General features: G+C 37.8%; 1 protein-coding gene across 3 annotated transcripts in view; it reads right to left on the reverse strand.

Annotated features, from left to right (window-relative positions):
- MYO18B (myosin XVIIIB) overlaps nt 1-20,779 on the reverse strand; it is a 560,248-nt gene that overhangs the window by 99,763 nt on the left and 439,706 nt on the right. For all 3 annotated transcript variants that reach the window (XM_063454642.1, XM_063454641.1, XM_063454640.1), the window contains exons 39-40: nt 13,248-13,385; nt 9,138-9,323 (exon numbers count right to left, since the gene is read on the reverse strand). In XM_063454642.1, the coding sequence (XP_063310712.1) occupies nt 9,138-9,323; nt 13,248-13,385 (324 nt within the window). The remainder of the gene's footprint in view (nt 1-9,137; nt 9,324-13,247; nt 13,386-20,779) is intronic.

Consider the following 20,779-nt stretch of genomic DNA (forward strand, 5'->3'; position numbering starts at 1 on the left):
AACGAGAGCAGGCAAGCATTAAGATTTTGAGTCTTGAGCATGATTCTTAAATATGCTGCCAGGTAATTATTTTTCTTTTTGTAAAAAAGATCAGAAGAGAGAACATCAAAACAAAATTTAAAGACACAGTGATGTTGATTACATAAGAGCTGAATTTTACTTAAAAGAAAAATCCTTAAACATATGCTCTTAAGGGAAAAGATTCCTGTATTTGTTAGGAGTACTCTTCATAATATGCTGGCTCACAAAAACATCCCTCATTGTTTCTAATGGCATTCATTAACATGACCTATTATATTCATGTGGAAAGGGATAGATTTGTAGATTGAGTTTTATTATTATTATTATTACTATTATTATTTTCAATTTCAGGTGCAGCTTAGGAAGGGGGATTGAAACATACAAAGTATAAATCAGGGTTAAATCACTTTAAGGAGCCAAACGTGGAACATATAGGGGTTTATTCCCCAGATAATGAATTAGGGAGAATCAATTACAGAATTGCAAAATTTAGGCCAATATGGTGGAGGTGAGAAACCTTTCCAATTCAGCTTTTTCTTCATTTTGGATTCAAACTTATTACAAAACTGGATAGTTTCCCCTTTATTGTAACAGGGCTAATTAGCTGTTGAGGTAAATCTAACAGTGTTATTCGTCAAAGTAAAAATTCAAAGTGGCTTTCATACTTAAAGTCAAAATAGCCAAACTGGCATAGTTCTTTAAGTCAGTTATGCTTTCAGTTCAGCTACTCAGTCCTTTAATTTTAAATTAACCATAAATTCTCACATTAGTATAAACCTGTATAAAGTAAAATAACTTAGGGTTAGATTCCGGTAAATGAGATAAACTTAGTTCATTTAATGGTATCTAGCCCTAAATGTTTTCTCTTTATGATAATTTTTTTTTGTTTTGCACCTAAATCTTGCATCTGTCCTGCCTTGGATTGCTGGGAAGTTATTTTTATTTTTCCTTCAGTTATCATGTCACTCCAAGGGTGCGTAACCCATTGTTGTACTATAGAAATGTGTTATGCAATGTGATTTGTGTAGTGCATACATGAATTGGCTAAATGGTAGAGGTGATATGGCCATTTTGATTGTAGAGGATTGATGAAATTATATAGATGTCAGAAGATTTACAACATGGAATTCTTCCTCTCTGAAGCTGTGACTCCAACCAGAGCTCCTCTGCAAGTTGTGAAATATTACACATGAGTTGCCTGTAAGTCTGATTTCAATGTAAACAACTGGCTTCTATCATATGCCTGTATCTCCTCTTAGATAGTGTGTTCTTTTGATATGTTAATGTCCATTAGCATTCAAGAGAATGTGTTCCAGTGTCATATCCAAAAGAAACATGAATAATAACCCACAGAAGAATAATCATGCCTTCTTTTGTGCATATTCAGAATGAGGGAAGCACACCATACAAAAAGAGTATATATATATATATGGCTAGCGCAACTTAAGCTGTTTGGAAGGAATTTTGAAGTCCATTGTATTAGGTCATAAGTATGAAATTGGACATATCTATGGAATGGAAAAACTGCAACAAAGTCATAGATGCAATTTTAATTTCTGTGGCATGCACAGAAGAGGAGATAAAATCAAAAGTTTCTATTTGGATTGATGTTGATTTAGAACACAAGGGGGAGATCACATTCCCTCCAGCTATACCACCTCTGGGGCAACTTGGAAACCTGAGATTAATAAAGGAGCTATAAATGTAATTGATGGGCAAATGTTAAGTCTGCTTACAAGGACCAAGATCTTATTTTGTGTAATTTGCTAAGTTTCCTTGCCAGAACCTCTATGGGGCAGATGACACTGTTACTTTTTAAAACCTCAGTGAGTGAGTGATTATTATATCTATTCATTTCTCATTTTTATTTTTATTTGTTGATTGGTGTAAATAATTTGTTAGTCATTATTTTTGTATGCACTGTGACTATTGTTTGTTCATAACAAATATTCCTTGATTAAGTTCTTCCTTTGTCTGGTAAACATTCATGTTACTTGGTTACAGGTTACTGGTTTACAACAATTTATGAGTAATTTGAAATCACATAGGTATTGTGGTAAACTGTATTTTGTGGGGTTTTTTTTAGTCAAATTTGCGTGGGGTAATAAAGACAACCCATTTATAAATTGTCTTGATGGTGGCAGCGTTATAAAATAATAATATTTATATTATTATAATTAAATGGGTGTGGAATTAGTTGGAATTTTTATCATTATTTCCAGTCTAGGGAATTTTAACCCTTTCATCACCAGAAATAAGTCACGTGCACTCTTCAAGTATGTTGCGTGCATAGATATATATATATATAATAAAATATTTACAAAAATGTGAGGGGTGCATATATATATATATATATATATGCACCCCTCACATTTTTGTAAATATTTTATTATATCTTTTCATGTGACAATACTGAAGAAATAACATTCTGCTACAATGTAAAGTAGTAAGTGTACAGCCTATATAACAGTGTAAATTTGCTGGCCCCTCTAAATAACTCAACACACAGCCACTAATGTCTAAATCCTTGGCAACAAAAGTGAGTACACCCCTAAATGGAAATGTCCAAATTGGGCGCAATTAGCCATTTTCCCTCCCCAGTGTTATGTGACTCGTTAGTGTTACAGAGTCTCAGGTGTGAATGGGGAGCAGGTGTGTTAAATTTGGTGTTATCGCTCTCACACTCTCTCATACTGGTCACTGGAAGTTCAACATGGCACCTCATGGCAAAGAAATCTCTGAAGTTCTGAAAAAAAGAATTGTTGCTCTAGATAGAGATGGTCTAGGCTATAAGATGATTGCCAATACCATGAAATTGAGCTGCAGCACGGTGGGCAAGACCATACAGCGGTTTCACAGGACAGGTTCCACTCAGAACAGGCCTTGCCATGGTCGACTAAAGAAGTTGAGTGCACATGCTCAGCGTCATATCCAGAGGTTGTCTTTGGAAAATAAAGTATGAGAGCTGCCAGCATTTCTGCAGATGTTGGAGACATGGGGGGTCAGCCTGTCAGTGTTCACACCATATGCCGCACACTGCATCAAATTGGTCTGCATGGCTGTCATCCCAGAAGGAAGCCTCTTCTAAAGATGATGCACAAGAAAGCCCGCAAACAGTTTGCTGAAGACAAGCAGACTAAGGACATTGATCCTGGTCCTGTGGTCCAATGAGACCAAAATAAACTTATTTGGTTCAGATGGTGTCAAGCGTGTGTGGCGGCAACCAGGTGAGGAGTACAAAGACAAGTGTGTCTTGCCTACAATCAAGCATGGTGGTGGGAGTGTCATGGTCTGGGCCTGCATGAGTGCTTCCAGCACTGGGGAGCTATAGTTCATTGAGGGAACCATAAATGCCAACATGTACTGTGACATCCTGAAGCAGAGAATGATCCCCTTCCTTCGGAGACTGGGCCGCAGGGCAGTATTTCAATGTGATAATGACCTGAAACACACCTCCAAGACGACCACTGCCTTCCTAAAGAAGCTGAAGATAAAGGTGATGGACTGGCCAAGCATGTCTCCAGACCTAAACCCTATGGAGCATCTGTGGGTCATCCTGAAATAAAACATCCACCAGCTCCGTGATGTCGTCATGGAGGAGTAGAAGAGGACTCCAGTGGCAACCTGTGAAGCTCTGGTAAACTCCATGCCCATGAGGGTTAAGGCAGTGCTGGAACATATTGGTAGCCACACAAAATATTGACACTTTGGGCCCAATTTGGACATTTTCACTTAGGGGTATTCTCACTTTTGTTGCCAACGGTTTTGAAATTATATTTTTTTATAAACAACGTCAGATTACGTATTATTACTTTTCATTAATTTGGACATATATTAATGTAGTGAGACTTTAACCAAAGAATATATATCTATATAAAAAAACGATTATTTAACCGAGAAAACATAGACCAGTTATTACATTGACGAGCCAGCCAGACTTTTCTGGGCTTTCACACTCCCATTAAGGGGGGAAGAGTAGTGCAGAGGAAGAGAGAGAGGACAAATCGAATTACTCTTTGTGAAAGCAGCTTGAATTGAAGTGTGTACAACCAGAGAAAGAAAAGAACCGTGTGTTTATATGAAGATATTTTTTTTCAAATCACAAAGACTGTTCCAAGATTATTTTATACAAAAGACAAAAGCACATGTTATAAAGAAATCAGCACAAGATACAATGTGTATTCTCCAAGCAAGCACGTGGCAGAGATTGGCACAAATCCACAGTGCGCAGCTGCACTGTGTCGTGCATTAAAGATAATCTTGTCTGGGGAGTAATAATGGGTTTTGTTACTGATATTGCAGGGAAAAGTCAAAAAGTCAACTTGATTTTGTGTTTAATAGCAACTATACAGATAGTCAATTGTGGGCAAGTTTGTATGAGTAGAAACATAGAAACATAGAATGTGACGGCAGATAAGAACCATTCGGCCCATCTAGTCTGCCCAATTTTCTAAATACTTTCATTAGTCCCTGGCCTTATCTTATAGTTAGGATAGCCTTATGCCTATCCCACGCATGCTTAAACTCCTTTACTGTGTTAACCTCTACCACTTCAGCTGGAAGGCTATTCCATGCATCCACTACCCTCTCAGTAAAGTAATACTTCCTGATATTATTTTTAAACATTTGTCCCTCTAATTTAAGACTTTGTCCTTGTGTTGTGGTAGTTTTTCTTCTTTTAAATATAGTCTCTTCCTTTATTGTGTTGATTCCCTTTATGTATTTAAATGTTTCTATCATATCCCCCCTGTCTCGTCTTTCCTCCAAGCTATACATGTTAAGATCCTTTACTCTTTCCTGGTAAGTTTTATCCTGCAATCCAGGAACCAGTTTAGTAGCCCTCTCTAAAGTATCAATATCCTTCTGAAGATACGGTCTCCAGTACTGCGTACAATACTCCAAGTGAGGTCTCACTGGTGTTCTGTACAATGGCATGAGCACTTCCCTCTTTCTGCTGCTAATACCTCTCCCTATACAACCAAGCATTCTGATCGCATTTCCTGCTGCTCTATTACATTGTCTGCCTACCTTTAAGTCATCAGAAATAATCACTCCTAAATCCCTTTCCTCAGATGTTGAGGTTAGGACTCTATCAAATATTCTGTACTCTGCCCTTGGGTTTTTACGTCCAAGATGCATTATCTTGCACTTATCCACATTAAATGTCAGTTGCCACAACTCTGACCATTTTTCTAGTTTACCTAAATAATTTGCCATTTGGCTTATCCCTCCTGGAACATCAACCCTGTTACATATCTTAGTATCATCAGCAAAAAGACATACATTACCATCAAGTCCTTATGCAATATCACTAATAAAAATATTAAAGAGAATGGGTCCAAGTACAGAACCCTGAGGTACCCCACTGGTGACAACTCAAGCTTCGAGTATACTCCATTGACTACAACCCTCTGTTGCCTGTCACTCAGCCATTGCCTTACCCATTCTACAATATTGGAATCCATACTTAAAGATTGCAGTTTATTGATAAGCCTTCTATGTGCAACAGTGTCAAAAGCCTTACTGAAATCTAGGTAAGCAATGTCTACTGCACCACCCTGATCTATTATTTTAGTTACCCAATCAAACAAGCAAATACAGCTATTGATAATCACACTTTCCTCCATTTTATCCTTACATACTTAAAAATCACAAATAGCTTATATTTAAAGTGACAGTGCAATCATAGTGCATGTGTATAAAAAATTCCAATCCCACATGGGATGTAAGTGCAAACACCTGTTCCTTAAAGTGGCAGTGTGATCTTACACAAGATTCAATCTTAAAGCGAGGAAATAGACAGAAAAGAAAATATAATATTAAAGTGACAGTGTAATCATAATGATTGTATATATTCAATTTGAATTACAGTTTGTTACCACCATGATTGCACTGTCACTTTAAATATAAGCTATTTGTGATTTTTAAGTATGTAAGGATAAAATGGAGGAAAGTGTGATTCAATTGATATTTATACATTTATTTATGTTTTTAATATAAGAATATAAATCAATATGTTCAGGGTTTTTAGGTTTATAGGACTGTGCTGAGGCACATATATTATGGCTACACAATCACTTTAAATATTAGTCGTTTGTACATTTTTTCATCTTTATATATGTGAGGATGAAACTGGAATAGGGGTGTTTAACAGACATACATATGTTTCCAATATAATAATTTAATATGTACATGATTTTGATGTAAAATAAGACTGCATAGAGATACAGGACTTTTATTGTTATAACTTATCAGCTGAATGGAATGCAAAGTGCGTTCCAAAGACTCAAAGATCTGAATGGACGCGTGCTGCCGATCAAATGAAACGCGAGGTGCGTTTCAATTACATCACATAACCACATGACTAGATACGTCACAACCCAGAAGTGACGCAACCCAGAACTGAGACATCGATGGATAGACTGCGAATTAGAACGTATTTAAAGAACAGAAGGGACTGGAGAACGTTAACCAAGCCAACTGAGGAAGCCATATCAGGCGAAACACGTTTTGGCAACAAATTGGACATTTTACGAAGTATTTATTTCTATTTTCTTTTATCCATATGTTTAATAATACATTTGTTTTTTTACATTATTGGAGTTCCTGCTATTAATTGCTGGGAGAAGACTACAACACTCCAGGAATCCAGACAAGGTATCCAGACCAGGTACCCAGACCGTCCACAGAGGGATTTGGATCACCCTTATAGATCCTAAAGCCATCCACACCAGAGCCAGGTTATTTTTATGTCTCTACTCTTGTGAGTGCATTCCTATATATAGCAATATTTTAAATATAGTTGTGAGTTATCTGCACTATTGTATAACTCTCTGTCTTTGCAGCATTTCTGGACCAATTGAGAAGAGAGGAAAGTATATATTTTGCTCCACCTATTGTGTTTGTAGTTAATATATCAAAGAGTCCTAAACATAGATAGATATGCCTAGTCAAGTAAATGTTTCACAAACTAATGAGTTTCTATGGAGAAAGAGGGCAGATGAGATTAGGAAAGACAAAGTATTATTATATTTGTTACAAAAACAGTTGAAAAAAAACAGAAATTCAATTTGAACATTAACAGAGTAAATTAAAGGTGATAGACCATGCATGGTCAATTGTTTCAAGCTCCTCTTGGTGCAATGACATAATTAAAAGTACAAACACACTTGCTAAATCATCTGTAGGTTCATCAATTGTAAATATTTTATTTCATCAATTTATTACTGTTATATGTGTAGCTATAATATGTATCATTTTACAAGTAATAATGCAATGTAGAATTAGAAAAGATTAAACAGAAGTATAATACCCTAAAGGAAAACGTTAACCAGGTAATACACCATTTTTCCATGGAATCTCATATACCGGGTAGCTATGAACACATCTCTTCTTATACCCAACGACTGTGATATGAATATGATACGATTTATATATGAATGGACAGGCAAATAACATTTTGTTATGGTTTATAAGTAAACCATAAACAGAGGGAACTGTAGAATATTACATATTCTATATAATCCTATTCAAATAAATATTAAGGTGTGACTGTCTAATGGGTTAAAAGGAACAGATGGGGTTTGCTATTCTGTACCATGAGGACTCTGGAATGTGCTGTATAGGGAGATTTGGGGGTAGGGTCCTTATATGGGGAGTTTCCTTATGTGGCCAGAGTCTAAATTAAAAGTTATGATGTAATTTTGCCTATAAAGGACTGAGGACAAAGAACCACGTTCTCTTGCTCCTACGATCTGATCGCCTCTCCCGATGTGTTCCAATCAGCTAGTGAGGTCTCATTGCAACTTCCTTCTCAGGTAGTCAGGAAACAGAGAGTCCATATCTAAAATACTGCTGGGCAGGAGTCCCAGAAGGAAGCTGCAATGAGATCTCACTAGCTGACTGTTGTTCCTGGGGATTAAGCCTATTTTGAGGCAACAGGCGCTTGTGCACATATTGATTTATTTCAGTTGTGCCTCTACTTTTGTGAGTGTTCCCACTTTCGTTTTATAATTTTTGTGCATATTAAAGTTTTGCACTATGTTTTTTTTTGTTTATCTTTTATATGTGAGTCTGGTCCTCATCTCGACATTGTTGGTAACTATAACCACAATATATATTGTGCTTGTGGTGCCCTGCACTGTATTTTTACCTGTGTATTTGAACTTGTGTGTTATACAGTTTTACACTTGGCTTTTATTAGAGGTATTCAGGGAGTGTTTCCCATTTTCCAGTGGCTTGCCTGCACTATTTGCACTTTGACATTCTCATTTATCTGTTCCCTTTTCTGACTATTCCTTTGGGAACTGTACTTTTTCTGCATCATTATTTTCATTGTTAGCAGTTTACAACACCAGGGTTGGAACCTCCAATTAATATACCTTGAGTATATGTACTGCTGTATAATGCAAAATCCATGGGTTCAACAAGTCGGATGCAAAAGGCAATTTATTTAGGCACAACATAATACAACATTTTAGCCAAATGGCCTTAATCATGTATAAAGAATCTATAGAGAACAAATAGTTAAATACCTGCAATTTGGAACCAAATTGCCAAAGTACCAATTGCAGGTACTTACACTGTTAGTTGTCTATAGATTCTTTATACATGATTAAGGCCATTGGATCAAAAAGTTGTATTTTGTTGTGTTCACTGCCTTAATAAATTGCACTTTGCACGGTACCTGTTGAACCAGTAGATTTTGCTTTATATTGTACCCATTAAGAGGTTGCAGGCAACTGCTACGGATTACCAAGAGGTGCATCCTATATCTTTTTCCCAAGAGTGCCACGCCATTTCAACTTCAGTATATGTATTGCTTTCATTGTTGCTTTACAATAAACTTTATTGACAGTTTTTTCTAGATATTTTCTTTTTCCTTATTTCTCACATATCCTTAGAGTCACCTCAGCATTTATCATTAAAAAGTCTCACTTAAAGAGTAATCTCGACATTTATTATTGAACAGTCTTTACATAAAAATAAAGGCATTGGCTGCAGTTCTTTTCTTTGGGTACATTTAGATGTGTGATAGACAATGACAGCAGGCTGAAGGTGACATCTGTAGCTATCTCACAGTGGATCATAACATAACATGGAATCATCTGACTTACCAACTCTACACGTCTGCGACATGCTTCCATTTCTCTCTGCAGCAGCTCATTCATTTCAGCTTTCATCTCTTCCATACGGATTTGATAATACTTGGCATTCTCTTTCTCTCGAGCCTCGGAATCTGCGGCATTCTCCAACTCTTCTCCCATTTTAATCACGCTGTCTCTCAAACGTAATATCAGCATCTGGATGTAGAGGTTCAACAATGCCATTAATAAATAAAAGCTCTTTGTACTAACTTACATTTAAGTAACCTTTAAGTAATTGTGTACTCTTCTATTGAATTTCTCACCAAACACAGGTACACACTTTTTGAATGTAGATTTTTGTTTTTTTCTCCCAGCAATGTAGACAAGAATAAGTATGCCCTAGTATATTTGCTTTGTGTATGAACTTTGGCATTGTCTATTTGTCATTTTGCAGTTTTCAAACTGTGTTTTCTTGTATTATGATCATTATTTTAAATCCATTTATATGTATATAAATAACTATAGCATTAAATTAGTAGTAAGCTGTTGATGTAATCTCTAAGCATTGGCATTGAGGTATAGTTTAGCTATCCTGGCACTATGAAGGGCAATGCTTGCCTAGTGCCCATCTGAGCTAATTTATCTCCATTGCTGCCCTACCTTGGTCTGATCCCAGAAGTATAACATTATCCCAGCTATCCTTGATGTAACTAGTAAATATAATAATAAATAATAATAATCCCACAATTTACATGTATTTGTGCACTTTATTTCAACTATATTTGATTGCTATGTGGCATTGGAAGGAGTCATGTTAGCCTTATATAAGTTCACACATTTTAGTATAGCTCTATCATTTGGGTACTTAAGTGCTTTATGTGTAATTTGCTATATAGTGGAATTCTCATATTTAACCCCTTAAGGACCAAACTTCTGGAATAAAAGGGTATCATGACATGTCACACATGTCACGTGTCCTTAAGGGATTAAAGGGACACTATAGTCACCAAAACAACTTTAGCTTAATGAAGCAGTTTTGGTGTGTAGATCATACCACTGCATTCTCACTGCTCAATTCTCTGCCATTTGGGAGTTAAATTACTTTGTTTATACAGCCCTAGTCACACTACCCTGCATGTGACTTACACAGCCTTCCAACACTTCCTGCAAAGAGTCATCTAATGTTTACACTTACTGTATTGAAAATACTGTTTAATTTTAATTTCTTATCTCCTGCTCTGTTAATAGCTTTCTAGACCGTGCAGGAGCCTCTTGTATGTAATAAGAGTTCAATTTACAGAACAGGAAATAAAAACGTTTAAAGTAAGTTACATCTGACTGAAAGTGAAACCATTTCTTTTCATGCAGGCTATGTGAGTCACAGTCAGTGGAGGTGTGGCTACGGCTGCATAAACAGAAACAAAAGTGATTTAACTCCTAAATGGTGAAGAATTGAGGGGTGAGACTTCAGGGGCCTGATCTATACACTAAAACTGCTTCATTAAGCTAAAGTTGTTTTTATGACTATATTGTCCCTAGTGATGTGTATGGATTGGAACCTTGCCAAGATTACATTTTTTTTATCAATCTGCTCATTTGATCCTATGTATCAATGCCATTTTCTACTAGCTATTTGCTGGTCCACTTTTCTGGCTTATTACTGACTACATTATATTTCTAGCTTATTCTAGATTTTTACTACTATTTTCTGTCTCAAATCTCCTAGCGGGAACTAAGCTGCCAGATTTCTCCATCCTGGTTCAGCCATTCCAAAGACCATACGTGACCCATCACTATCAAAGTCTGAGCCACTGCAAGACCCAAGGGGGACTTTGGTGATTAAAAGTCTACTGCTGCACAGAAATTCCAGCTTCAATGTGCTCATTAGACTCACTCTGCTGTAGTGTGTATATTGCCAAGGGTGCTCCGGCGTTATCGCAGGCTAAGTAGTAAATCATTTGTGGATTGTTTGACAACTAACCTGGAGTCCACCAAGTCCCTTAAAACTTTCAGCTAATCCGGGCTCAGCTTAACTGTGAGGGCACCAAGGCACTTCTGACATTATAACCACCACAGTGAGCTTTAACATTATTATTTTGAAACAGTCTGTTGTGGGTGCCCTGTATTTTTATGTTTTTTTCTTTGCACTATGGTGTGCTTTAAACTTAAATCTACAGTTCCCTGACTGATACCTCCTTCAAAGATACTTCTATCTCAAATATTTTACTATTGGTTTTGCACTTCATGAGATTTTTTTCCTAATGAAACTTGAAGACCGCATATTCACGGTCTTTACCGGATTTAATTGTATTAAATTGCCTTACTTCGGAGAATTATAGAAGTACTCTTCAGTGGCAGAGCCTTTAATCACCTAATCAGGTTTACTGCTTATTCCTTTTCTATTTAAAGGGTTAACCTCTATTACATTTGCCTAATCAAATACTTTGTAATCATACTTCCCAGTAAAATTAAAGCCTGAGTTCTGTTCCCTGTACCTTCAAAGAATAGTTCATAAGCCCTCTTTTTAGAAAACCTCTCCACTTGACCATATATCTTTTTGCACTTAGCTCCTTGCTCCATTAAATAGCATCTGCTTTGAAGCACACTGAGCATTTCAAATCTATAACTCCTACACCTGATTATGTAAAAATCTGTCCTTCTCCTTGACACTCAGTCGTGAAGTAAGATGTACCAAGACAGAACTCATTATGATCATCAGTTATCATGCAGTGAAATCTCAAAGGGCATAGCCTTAAGCTGATGGAAAATGTTACCGCTTTTAAAATATCTTTTCATTCTCATTTTATTTGCCAACTATCTGCCTACACTAAACACTTCTCATTCTGTGCATTCCAAACTAGACAGATGGACATATGGACAGACATACAAATATACAGATATTGAGAGAGCAATAGGCCAAAAGCAAATCAATGTCTGTCAAAATAATGTCATGTGCAATTTTTGTCATTATATATCTATGGTAGTATAGTTTAAGTTAATAGCTTTTTCACCCTATACTTGTTAAAATAAATAAGTAAATTTCCTATAGAACATGCATTTCAGCACCATGGACAGTGACCAGAATTTAGCAATGATGTTCGTGCAGATGCAGAGCTGCACCTGTCCAATTAATGTTGCAATAAATGTTTGTGTATTGTTATTATGGCTAAATAAACATTTAAGTCCAAGTGGCACCCTAGAAAACAATATATTTAGAACACACAGATTATCTGTGCCAATCAGATTCAATACCTGCTTGTTCAATAAATCTAACATTCACAAGCACTAAAGAAATGATCCAATTTAAGATTAAAATATATTGTCCTATAAAAGTAAGTTGTAACTTTTTCAAGCAAAGTGTGTCCGTATATGGGACAATAACTTACCAAAATTAAATGTGCATATATGTCTACAAACCCAGCAGCTCAAGGAGCGTTTGCTCTCTCTCATCAGTCTGGAACTGACAGTTTTTAGTACAAAGTTATAGAGCATTCACGGAGGATTCACAGAACAAATTTAACATTCTGAGTCATCTAATTAAATTGCACTAAACAAAGGGTTCTGATTCACATGTGAATAAATGCATTTTAGTAGTGATATTTAAAATACACAAAAATTAATCAACTGTTCATAGAGATCGAAAATATATTTCCATATATATTATGTTAATTCTATATTATTAAAGGACCATTCCAATCATCAAAACCACTATGGTCCACTGTAGTGGTCACTGTGCCCAGAGTGATCTGGTGCCCTCTCAGGATAAGTGGTCAAACTGTTTAAGAATGATTTGACAACTTACCTGGGTTCTATCAGGTGCCTATTATCACCCCCCCTGTAGCATGAAACCTCTACACAGAGCTAAGCCCTTAAGTGCAGGGAGGTTCTCATTACCTGAAACTATCAGCCAATGAGCTGGCTCTGAAAGTCTGAGCTAATAGAAGCACTATCCAGGAGCCATTGGCTTCAGGCCATGCGATGTTTGACTACTTACAATGGGGCATCTGTAGTTGTTATGGTTGCTTTAATAAGCAAGGCACACAGTTTGTATGATCACCATGTTTTACTTGTTTAGACACAATTTATCACTTGTGACACAGACCAATAGTGAAAATCAAATATGGCTATAGAAACACTTACCTCAAACCTTTTAATCTGCGCTCTCTGAAACTCCATCTTGTTTTCCAAATCACAAATCATTGATTCTTGCCGACTCACAATTGATCTTTCCACCATAGACTGTTCCAGGTAGTCAACTCTGCTTTGAGCTCCCTGCAGCTGTTTTAAGACAAAATGATTGCTGTTAATAATAATCCACTAAAGAATAGGGACACATTCCACCAACATTTTACAATGTTAAAAAGAAAAATAAATACAGCTACTAAAACACAAACAATTCCAATATTTTACTAGGACAATCACATTGTTATTATTAGCAACATTAATATTGTTTGATTGACAAGATAATACAATATTTGTGTTAATCTTTATAACTGCAGAATTTGGAAATTGTACTAAAGAGCAAAATAAGCGCTGAAGTGAGATTAAGATTATATTAATTAGGTAATGTTTTACAACCATTGGCTGTTAATGTAGTAGTTTGGAAGCCAGCAAGGCTGTAATCTGAAAACAGCGTATTCACATTCCTGCAATTATAGATTCATAAATGCATGGATCTTCTTACTAACACTAAAGACAAATGTAGATGTTTAACCTTCCCAGTGCTAGGAGGTTATGGAATTCTTTGCTCACTCTTCTGGTAGTGTAGTACTTATTTTCTAATTTATTATAGGCCTAAAAGAGGGAATATACACATTTTAAGAGTTAAACTCCACATACCTGGTAATCAAATAAATGAACTAGTGCACTCAAAGGGATAAACCCTCAGAAAATTCCATAATTTGCTTGTCAAAAAATGTACCAGATAATGTTTTGAAAAATCCAACCATTGTTAATATAATGGGAACAATTTGTACAACATCGATGTAACCTGGTAGCCTAGGAGAGTGGATTGGAATGAACATTTATGAACAATGACGACTTTACTGTACTTGTCAGTGGGGGTGCTGTATGCTGTACAGTGAGCATGTTACTGTGTGGCCTTCGCATTCAAAATGACTGAGTGATTATGCATCAAATTTTCCGCTAAGCTTCAACATTCTTCTGTGGAAACTATTCAGATAATTCAGAAGACTTTCAGGGATGATGCAATGAGTGCAGCGCAAATAAAAGCTTCAAAGATGGTCGAGAATCTGGCTCCATGCGACTTCTGGCTTTCAACACAACTAAAATCACCTTTGAAAGGGAAGAGATTTCAGATTGTTTATAAGATTCAGGTAATTACGATGGGGCAGCTGATGGCGATTCCAACAAAGGATTTTGCAGAGTGTTTTGAACAATGGAAGAGACACTGGGAGAACTGTATACCGTCTCAAGGTGGCTACTTTGAAGAGGACTGAGGCATCAGTGTTTTATGTACAATGTTCCTTGTATATTCTTATATATATATATATATATATATATATATATATATATACACCTGCAGTTATGCCATCTTGGGGCAGGGTAGTTCCAGTTGTGATAGGAGCACTCGGGGCTGTGAATCCCAAGTTTGGGGGAGTGGCTTCAACAGATTTCACATGGGACATCTGAGATTGCTGTCCAGAAGAGTGCACTTCAAGAACAGATAAGATACTTCACAGACTCCCATGCCTCTGGTAGAGGACCTGAGAATTGGGAATAAATATACCACCCAGGAGGGATGAGAAAATCCATTTTGAATTATTTTTTAAATAATCTGATAAATATTTTGACAAGCAAGTTATGGTATTTTCTGAGGTTTAACCCCTTCAGTGAGCTAGTTATATATCATTGACAGATAATAAAGGAAGAAACTTATTCTTATTGATAGACAAGATTATGACAAAGGGTAGTATTGAATGTTTATGTTCTTTCACTAAACAGTATAAATAAAAGTGTGAAGGAGGAAGTGATATGGAAAAATTATTTTCAATTCACCATCCAATCGGTTATTCTGGTAGCCAATGATTAAAATTGCAGGTTACGCTGATTACGAGAAAATAACTCCATGGTGCAGAAGCAATCAGGTGAACAGCAGAGAAAGGAAGGAAAAAAAAACATCATGCACTTGTGTAACAATTGTTTCATCAGTAGGCCAGCTTGCTAAAGGGTCTCTATGTAAAGCACGAAAGAGAGCACTGTTATAATATGATGCTGTGCGCTACCACTTCACTCTTAATCGTAAAAATAAACTATTTTCTTCTATAAATAAGAGCATGAGCGTTCTTAGTCACTGAAATGATAGATACATAGATATATAGATAGATAGATGACAGATATGCAAAATATTAAAGTGTTGTTGTTTTTTTAATGACCTATTGATGTCTTAATTATGTTTTTATCCCTGTTCCATAACTCAGTTGTGAATTCCATGCTTCATTTGCTCCAGAGTGCTGTATAGTTAATAAAGCTTGTCATTTCAAAATTCTTTGAATCAAATGAAAAATATATACAAAGTCACTGGACTTAGTGTGTTGATCACATGGCTACTAGTGTGCTATTGTGTGTGTGTGTGTGTGTATGTGGGAGAGAGAGTGTGTATGAGAGAGAAAGAGCGAGAGAGAGAGAGAGAGAGTGCATGCATGTGTGTGTGTGTGCGCGTGTGTGTGTGTATGTTCATACATAAAAACAATTGTTTCTAGGTGAGCATGTTGGTTGGCTTAACACAATATGGACATATAGTGTAACTTAATCCCTATATTTGTTTACTAAGATAGGTGATTTTAAGAAGCCTTGTAAAATTTAAACTGTATTTTTTGTGTTTGCGCGCTGTTCCTTAAACTGTATTTTGTCTAAATTGTGTTCTCTACAGCAGCACCAGTGCTGAGAAATTCATGTTTTGTGTGTGTCCCTAATTCCACTCTTTTCTTGCTGCACGTGTCTGTTTTACCTTGCATTGATAATCTCTGAATGTCATTAGTTGATGACATTGGCATCAAGCTAGATGACAAGTGTCATGTCACCTACTTCTGCCAAAGGTATGATCAAATCACCATCACATTTGAAATTGTATGTGATGTTTGACTAACCTCACCCACAGGGACACAACTCACAATTAACCCTATTCAGTTTTCAAATATAAAACATTGAGAACAAACAGCTAGGAATTGGTTACTCTTACACCTTGCTTCAAGAGATCTATCTTGTTTTCCTCATATCTTGTTACCAGACATTTTGGGCTGTTTTTTTTGTACTCTTTCTGCCTGCCTCAACTTTTGGAGAGGGCCATACCAAAGCATTTGATATGGTTCCACACAAAAGGTTAATGTTTAAATTACAATAAATTGGTCTGGATGAAAATTATTCTTCTGGAATAAAAGATAGCTTAAATATAATACAGAGGAGGGCGTGGCCTGACCGCTGGAGGAGACGGACGTGTAGGCGATCAGCTCCCGGAGAGAGCCCGCATAATATAGCTATTTGACGAGCACATATCGAAATTTAACCATCAAATACATTACTAGATATCACAGAGAGGAAGATGGCACAACGCTCAGCAAAAAGAACGAAGCTGAAACAAGCAGAACTGCAAGTCACGGCCTTATCGCCGCCACCACGCCGCGCACAAGATGGCGCTGGTAGGCCCACATCACCGGCCTCGAGTTCTGGGAGAAGCGATGAAACCACTATATCGCTCACAACAGCACCGGCTACAGACTCCTCAATTAAGAAAATGCTTGCAGAATTGCAAGCCTCTCTGCGTTCCGATTTTGCGAATTTGGCCAAAGAGATCAGAATGGAAGTGAAAGCCCTCGGCGAACGCACAGAGTGTTTGGAATCGAAAACAGAGGAGATAATTAATGCACATAATAACGTGGCCTCCGCCTGTGAAACGCTAGAAAATAAACTGACCTCAGTGCTGGTGAAATTGGCTGACCACGAAGACAGAGACCGACGGAATAATGTTCGAATTCGCGGTATCCCTGAGGAGATCGCCCCTGCGGATTTGGGGAAATATACGACAGAACTCTTTCAGGAAATACTCCCGGAGGTCCCGGTATCTGAACTATTACTAGACAGGATTCATAGACTGCCTAAGCCTAAGCATCTCCCAGTATCCATCCCACGAGACGTTATCACTAGGCTTCATTACTATACGACGAAGGAAAATCTCATGCAAACAGCAAAGAGGATGCAAACGCTACCTGGGATATATAGCAAGCTCCAAATATTCACGGATCTATCGGCGGCTACTTTGGCTACACGGAGATCCTTCAGTCGCATTACTAAGGCACTACGAGCTGCGGACATTCCGTATAAGTGGGATTTCCCCACGAAGCTTATCATCCGACGGAACGGCACAGAACACCACTTACCCTCACCAGAAGACGGGGACAAGCTACTGTCCGGATGGGGCCTACCCGTGGAAACGAATAACAGCGATCCGGCCTCCCAACGCAACTTTACCAGATCACCGATGAAACTGACCCAGAACTGGCAAACTGTCGCCACAGCTAAGTGACTGCAATACTCACCCTCTCTAGGTTTCTTTTAACCTGGCTATAGTCAGGGTATACTGGTAACCTGCCTGGAACTGATTTTCAAATTCCACCCAATACCTAATTATCCCTACTGACGACAGGGTTGTTATACTTATGGTGGACAGGCGGGTTGGCTTGCTGAGGGGGCTCCTAATCTCGGGCCCCACCATCAAGTCACGAGTCTCACAACCCCCATAGAATGGACAAATGCAAATGTCTTTCTAATGCCATAAAAGCAAAGTATATGTAACCTTTCAATATCACTCCCTAGAGGTTAAATACGGGCTCTCTCCCCCCCCAAATGGGCTTTATTTTTTGCCTATTAACCAAGTCATGGTTAAGTCTCAATTTGGAGACACTTCTCTTGTATATATTTGGTTGTTTAATTTTTGTTTCCCCCTGTTACTTAATCCCCCCCTGGTGCTTTTAAAGGAACGCAATAAGAGTGCGTATTCTAGCTTTAATACAGGTCTGGAGTCAAATGCCCATACTAACCACTTCGCAGTGCCGCTTTTACAAACTATTTCCTGCAAAATACAGTACCATCCATGCAAATGTCTGCTTAGTTGCGAACACTTAAGCAGCCTCTATCTTTATTTTATGAATCTGGGTATTTTACAATTTGGTAAAAGTCTTAGGAATCTTTTGTATAAATCTGATGTCTATTAACATTTTTTCTTAAAATACCAAAGGCCTAAACTCGCCTCACAAACGTAGAATGGCACTCCTGGAAGCAAAAAAACATAACGCACATATAGCGTTTTATCAAGAAACTCACTTCCAAAGAAATAATCAACCCAATTTTTTCTCTAAACACTTCCCAGTAGGCTTCCACAGTACCTATAAATCAAAGAAGAGAGGAGTGACAATCTTGATAAACAAGGACTTATCCTTCCAATTAGTAAAGAAAATAGGTGATAGGGAAGGGAGGTTTCTCTTATTACAATGTGTCATTAATAACGCACAATTCACCCTGGTTAATATATATGGTCCTCACACAGACCAACGGGTCTTCTTAGAGAAAATTCTCACCTTATCCATTGCACATAAGTTTGGCGAGCTTATCATAGGAGGGGATACAAACTTTCTCCTTGACCCAGCTTTAGATACCACTTCTACTGCCAAAGTCAAAAAATCTACAGCCACACAAAGGGTACGCTCTGCAAAAATTATAGGAGATACGCTTTTAGAACATGGGTTCCTGGACATATGGAGGGCACTTAACCCATTAGACAAGGACTTTACGTACCACTCTCTTAGCCATACCTCATACTCGCGTATAGACCGATTTTTAATCCCCAAATCACAGACTCTACAAACAACGAAAGTGGGCATAGGAGACATTACGTGGTCAGATCATGCCCCAATTTTGATGACGACCAAGATGCAACACCCGGTAACTGGCAAACGCACTTGGAGACTTAATGATACTCTTTTGACAGACCATACTCTAATACCACAACTCACGGCAGAATTGGAAACGTATTTCTCTCTCAATAATACAGGGGAGGTGGGAATAGAAACCCTATGGCAAGCACACAAGGCAGTACTTAGAGGCCAACTCATAAAACACGCTAGTTATAACAAAAAACAACGCCTTGCCACATACACAAAGATTCTGACTGACTTAGCCACGCTCACGCACGCTAACAAGAGATCTCCCTCACATGACACCACAACGAAAATACTCCAACTCCAGTCCCGTTTGAAAGATATGGACCTGGCTAAAACTACATATTTCCTTACCAGAATGAAACATAAATTTTTCAAAGATGGGAACAGAGCTGGCAAAATCTTGGCATCCCAACTCAAAGCTCGGACGTCAATGTCTAGGATTGCCTTTCTCCAGTCAGAAAAGGGACACAAAATTACTAACCCGCAGGAAATAGTGGAAGAGTTAGGCACATATTATAGCAAACTTTACAACTTAGCTGAGGATGGGGACCTCCACACACCACAACAAACTGACATTGATGACTTTTTACGAGATGTTCAGTTACCGACCCTTACGCTGACAGAAAGACAACAACTGATTGAACCTTTCACGATTCCAGAGGTTTTACAAACTATAACACAATTACCGAAGCATAAATCACCCGGTCCAGACGGGTTCACTAACCTTTATTATTACACGTTCCGACATACATTAGCCCCGTATTTGACAGACTTATTCAATCACTGCTTTATTACAGGCAATATGCCCAAAGATATGTTGAAAGCTCACATTTCTACATTACCGAAGCCAGGCAAACCCCCCACACGCTGCCCTAATTTTAGGCCCATATCTCTCCTGAATTGCGATACCAAGCTATATGCCAAACTTATAGCGAATAGGCTAGCAAAGATAATACCTCGTATTGTGCATAATGATCAGTCAGGTTTTGTCCAAGGCAGACAGGGCTGTGATAACACTAGAAAGACCCTAAACATACTATCCCATATAGAAAAACATGGTACAGAGAGTCTGTTTTTGGCTTTAGATGCTGAAAAAGCCTTTGATCGACATAACTGGACCTACATGTCGACAGTCCTCTCCAAGTACGGCTTTCCACCTGAATTAATACAAGGCATCTTTGCACTATATGGTAATCCAGTTGCGCAAGTCTCTAACTCAGGCTTTATCTCGCATCCTTTTAATCTTACCAATGGAACGCGGCAAGGTTGCCCGTTATCCCCACTCTTATTCATACTCTCCTTAGAACCTCTTGCCCATAAAATAAGGCATGATCCCTTGATCACAGGTATAAAGATCCACTCAAATGAATACCGACTAGCGATGTTCGCAGATGACATCTTGTTATCACTTAGCAACCCGGAGAAGTCACTGCCGACACTTTTACACATCCTAGACTCGTATGGGCGAGTATCTTATTACAGACTCAATAAAACTAAAACACAAGCGCTTGCATTAAACATTTCGACGCACAGAGTTAAAACGCTACGAATCTCTTATCAGTTTGACTGGAGGCAACACTACATTACATATCTGGGAGTAAAGCTAGCTCTACACAAACAAAGAATGATATCTCTTAACTATGCCAACATACCGAACGTATGTAATTCCATCTTCCAGAAATGGCGAGAGGTGCGCTTGTCTTGGTTAGGGAGATT

Source organism: Pelobates fuscus, chromosome 5 (assembly GCF_036172605.1).
Source record: "Pelobates fuscus isolate aPelFus1 chromosome 5, aPelFus1.pri, whole genome shotgun sequence".
Classification (NCBI taxonomy): Eukaryota; Metazoa; Chordata; class Amphibia; order Anura; family Pelobatidae; genus Pelobates; species Pelobates fuscus.